This window comes from Cetorhinus maximus, unplaced genomic scaffold, assembly GCF_964194155.1.
Source record: "Cetorhinus maximus unplaced genomic scaffold, sCetMax3.hap1.1 HAP1_SCAFFOLD_1348, whole genome shotgun sequence".
NCBI classification, from domain to species: domain Eukaryota; kingdom Metazoa; phylum Chordata; class Chondrichthyes; order Lamniformes; family Cetorhinidae; genus Cetorhinus; species Cetorhinus maximus.
The window spans coordinates 65,001-70,000 of record NW_027597289.1 but is presented as its reverse complement, the minus strand read 5'-3'; the positions used below and the strand labels follow the sequence as shown (position 1 = coordinate 70,000).

General features: G+C 56.1%; 1 protein-coding gene across 1 annotated transcript in view; it reads right to left on the bottom strand.

Moving 5' to 3' along the window:
- Nucleotides 1-4,477: 4,477 nt before the first annotated feature.
- LOC144676087 (myelin protein P0) overlaps nucleotides 4,478-5,000 on the bottom strand; it is a 15,595-nt gene continuing 15,072 nt past the window's right edge. The window contains exon 6 of the mRNA XM_078536602.1: nucleotides 4,478-4,695. Coding sequence (XP_078392728.1) covers nucleotides 4,597-4,695 — 99 coding nt within the window. The 3' untranslated portion in view covers nucleotides 4,478-4,596. The remainder of the gene's footprint in view (nucleotides 4,696-5,000) is intronic.

The following is a 5,000-nucleotide window of genomic DNA, read 5'->3' as shown; positions in this document are numbered from 1 at the left end:
AATGGCGGAGCAGGCTCAAGGGGCCGAATGGCCTTCTCCTTGTTTGTGTAAAATCGGGGGAATGTGCAGAAAGGATGGGAATATAGACTCGAGGTAGCAGATCAGCCACGATTGCATCGAAAGGCGCTGCGGGCTCAGGAGCCAAATGCCCCCCACCCTCTACTCACGTGGCCATGAGTGGGTAAAGATCTGGCAAATGGGGTATCATGTAGGCAAAGGTGATATTGTCCATTTTGGCAGAAAGAATTAAAAACAGGAGCTTATTATCTCAATGGTGAGAGATTGCAGAGCTCTGAGGTGCAGAGGGATCTGGGTGTCCTAGTGCATGAATCACAAAAGGTTAGTGTGGCAGGTACAGCAGGTTATTAGGGAAGTGAGTCGAATGTTATTTATTGTGAGGGGGAATTGAATAGAGAAGTAGGGAGGTTATGCTTCAGTTGTCCAGGGCACTGGTGAGACCACATCTGGAGCACTGTGTACAGTATTGGTCTCCTTATTTAAGGAAGGATGTAAATGCGTGGTAAGCAGTTCAGAGAAGGTTTACCAGACTAACACCAGGAATGCGCGGCCTGTTTTATGAGGGAAGGTTGGACAGGTTAGGCTTGTACCCGCTGGAGTTTCGAAGAGTGAGAGGCGACTCGATCGAAACCTTTAAGATCCTGAGGGGGTTTTTGACCGGGTGGATGTGGAGAGGATGTTTCCTCTTGTGGGAGAATCTAGAACTCAGGGCGGGAGGGGGGTCACTGTTTAAAAATAAGGGGGTCGCCCATTTAGGACGGAGATGAGGGGAAATGTTTTCTCTCCGAGGGGGGTGAGACTTTGGAACTCTCTCCCTCAGAAGGCGATGGGAGCAGAGTCTCTGGATATTTTTAAGACAGAGGTGGATGGATTCTTGGTTATCAAGGGGGGTGAAAGGTTATCGGGGGGGGGCGACGGGAATGTGGGGTTGGGGTGACCATCGGATGAGCTAGGATCGTATAGAATGGGGGAGCAGACTCGAGGGGCCGAGTGGCCCACTCCTGCTCCGAATTTGTATGTTCGTATATCATTGGAATATGAATAGGTGTTCATTCAGTTATACATTTCACTGCTATAAGCACTTTTTAAAAATTCATTCACAGGATGTGGGTTTCGCTGGTTGGGTCAGCATTTATTGCCCACCCCTAATTGCCCCTTGAGAAGGTGGTGGTGAGCTGCCTTCTTGAACCGCTGCAGCCCATGTGGTGTAGGTACATCCACAGTGCTGTTAGGGAGGGAGTTCCAGGATTTTGACCCGGCGACAGTGAAGGAACGGCCGATATATTTCCAAGTCAGGATGGTGAGTGGCTCGGAGGGGAACTTCCAGGTGGTGGTGTTCCCCATGTGTCTGCTGCCCTTGTCCTTCTAGATGGTAGTGGTCGTGGGTTTGGAAGGTGCTGTCGAAGGAGCCTTGGTGAGTTCCTGCAGTGCATCTTGTAGATGGTACACACACTGCTGCTACTGTGCGTCGGTGGTGGAGGGAGTGAATGTTTGTGGATGGGGTGCCGATCAAGCGGGGCTGCTTTGTCCTGGACGGTGTCGAGTTTCTTGAGTGTTGTGGGAGCTGCACTCACCCAGGCAAGTGGGGAGTATCCATCACACTCCTGACTTGTGCCTTGTAGATGGTGAACAGGCTTTGGGGAGTCAGGAGGTGAGTTACTCATCGCAGGATTCCCAGCCTCTGACCTGCTCTTGTAGCCACAGTATTTATATGGCTGGTCCAGTTCAGTTTCTGGTCAATGGTAACCCCCAGGATGTTTATAGTGGGGGATTCAGTGATAGTAATGCTATTGAATGACAAGGGGCAATGGTTAGATTCTCTCTTGTCGGAGATGATCATTGCCTGGCACTTGTGTGGCGTGATATGGAGACCAGAACTGTGCACAGTGCTCCAAGTGTGGTCTAACCGAGGGATACGGAGACCAGGACTATGCACAGTGCTCCAAGTGTGGTCTAACCGAGGGATATGGAGACCAGAACTGTGCACAGTGCTCCAAGTGTGGTCTAACCGAGGGATAGGGAGACCAGAACTGTGCACAGTGCTCCAAGTGTGGTCTAACCGAGGGATACGGAGACCAGAACTGTGCACAGTGCTCCAAGTGTGGTCTAACCGAGGGATACGGAGACCAGAACTGTGCACAGTGCTCCAAGTGTGGTCTAACCGAGGGATACGGAGACCAGAACTGTGCACAGTGCTCCAAGTGTGGTCTAACCGAGGGATACGGAGACCAGAACTGTGCACGGTGCTCCGAGTGTGGTCTAACCTCCGTTACCGGGGAAATAAGTCTTCCCTGTCTACCCTCTCTCTCGGCCCCTCATGGTCTTGTACACCTCGGTTCGGTCACCTCTACGCCTCCTCTGTTCTGAGGAAAGCATCCCCCGCCTCTCCCCATAGCTGCCGTTTTTCAAGCCCTGGACACATTCTTATTCAATGTACCTCCCGACAAGCACCAAGACACACACAGGAAACACCCATTTCAAATCTTTATTGTTTAATAATGAGAGCAGTGTTTTTACAACTTAGTTACATCACCAAAACAGGTTCTCTTGCTTTTAGACTCTTGGCTAGTGCAAAGCTTGAACACGGGGACTGAATTAGACACAATTTTGGCGTTAATTCCATTAATAGGGAATAATATCCGCGCATGCGTTAATCTACGATCCATCGCAGGGGACGTGGAGTGCACCGCTATTGGCCGTCGGGCGGTGGGGGGGGTGGGGAGGAAAGGCCTTGGCCAATCGCAATCGAGCACCAAAGGGAGCGCCATCATGGCTCGGAGGTCAACTCACCCGACCAATCACGGGCTGAGGTTTACCCGGGCCGAGTTATTGGGCCAACAGTGAACTCAAGTGGACCAATTGTGGGCTGAGTTTCAATGGACTGTGTTGTTGGGTCAACAGTCAACCACTGGACCAATCGCGGTTGAGTATTAATGGACTGCATTGTTGGGTCAACGGTCAACCACTGGACCAATCACGGTTGAGTATTAATGGACTGCGTTGTTGGGTCGACGGTCAACCACTGGACCAATCACGGTTGAGTATTAATGGACTGCGTTGTTGGGTCGACGGTCAACCACTGGACCAATCGCGGTTGAGTATTAATGGACTGCGTTGTTGGGTCAACGGTCAACCACTGGACCAATCGCGGTTGAGTATTAATGGACTGCGTTGTTGGGTCAACGGTCAACCACTGGACCAATCGCGGTTGAGTATTAATGGACTGCGTTGTTGGGTCAACGGTCAACCACTGGACCAATCGCGGTTGAGTATTAATGGACTGCGTTGTTGGGTCAACGGTCAACCACTTGGACCAATCACGGTTGAGTTTCAACGGGCCACAGTCACGGAGCGGGTTGCTTTGTGGGACGAGACCCAATCAAGTTGAGCCATTGAACCTGAGAGGGGTGAAAGGTCAGTGGCTTGACCAGCCTCGAGCGTAATTCTATTGTGAAGCTCCCCCTACAGGCGAAGGGCCCATATCGGTGCACCCCCTGCATTTCAATTCTGGGGAAAGAGCCTTCGCAAAGGTGGGGGGGGTGAGGGCATGGGGAGGGGTGGGGTGCGCGGCTGGTGTGAGGGGTGGCATTGGAGGGCTTAGCGACAGGTCCGGGGGTAACGGAGGGCATTGCGAACCAAGCCCACCGTGCGATTGTCCGCTGGCAAGCCCTCCCCTGCCCCCATGACCTTGAGCGTTGACCGCCTGCTAGAAGGCGGTGGGAAAGGAAGGAGGGGCTACAGAGATGAGAGAGAGAGACAAGACCCACCCTCCTGTCTGCCGCTGCGTCACTCCGCAAAATCTTCAGGCGACCCCCCCCAACCTGGCGGCCTCTACCCCCGAGCCTGGGATCGCGCCAGCTGCCATCTTTTAGCGCGGACCCAGCCACCCGCTCCTCGGAGACTCGTCTCTTCCTCATCCCCCACCCCCCCCACCCCCACAACCCTGACAGACGCCCCCTTCCTCCCTCCCTCCCTCCACACCAACCGACCGGGGTTCGACCAGTCAAGAGTTGGCGCCTCACGAGACCCAAGGGGAGGCCCCTCTCAGGATGGAAATCGCCTCGCCAGATGGCTGGACGTCAGTTGGCGTGGGGCGGGGGTGGGGAGGGGGGGTGGGTGAGGGGGGTGGGAGGGGGAAAGTGCGGGGCCCTAGCTTTTGCAGTGAGGGCGCGCAGCAGCGTGTAAAGGGCCGCAGCGCGTGAGAAGACGAGGATGGAGGAGGGAGCCCGAGGTCCCCAGCTTTCAGGCTGAGGGCGCGCAGCAGCGTGTAAAGGGCCGCAGCGCGTGAGAAGACGAGGATGGAGAGACTCAGACAGGGTGGAGGGTGGCAGCGAAGGATGGTGGGAGGGGGGGAGGGGGAGGGGGAGGGGAGGGGGGGATGAAAGGATTAAAGGGGGAAGTGCGGAGTTATTTGGCGTTGGAACTTTTCTTTCGCTTGCTGTTGGCCGGGCGTTGGGTGGTCTCGGTGTCACTGCCGGTGTCCGAGTCGCTCAGCGTCATCTCGATGGTCATGAGGACCCGCGGACCCCCGGTCAAGCCCCCGCCTCTGTCCCGAGGACCCCGCGGCGGGGGTAACCGCTACTTCTTGTCCCTCTTGGACTCGGAGAGCTTGGACTTTTTCTCGCTGGCCCCCTTGCCGCTCTTGCTCTGGTCCAGGGTGGCGTAGAGCACGGGTCCCTGCGCGGGGGAGACAGAGACGGGAGCAAGGGGTTGGAAGGGGGGAGGCTTCGGAAGTCTTCGGACCGGGGGTGGCGTCCGCCACCGATTCGTCCCCCCCCACCTCCCTCCACCCCCACCCCGACCCCCACCCCCGTCCGGCCGCCCCACCCCCGGTCTGGCCCCGCCCCCCAAGTCCCCAACCCCAACCCCGTCCAGCCCCCACCCCCACCCCCCGTCCAGCCCCCCACCCCCGGTCCGGCCCCCCCAAGTCCCTTCCTGTAAAGCCACAGCCCCAATCTACACCTTCACTCCCCAATTCCCTC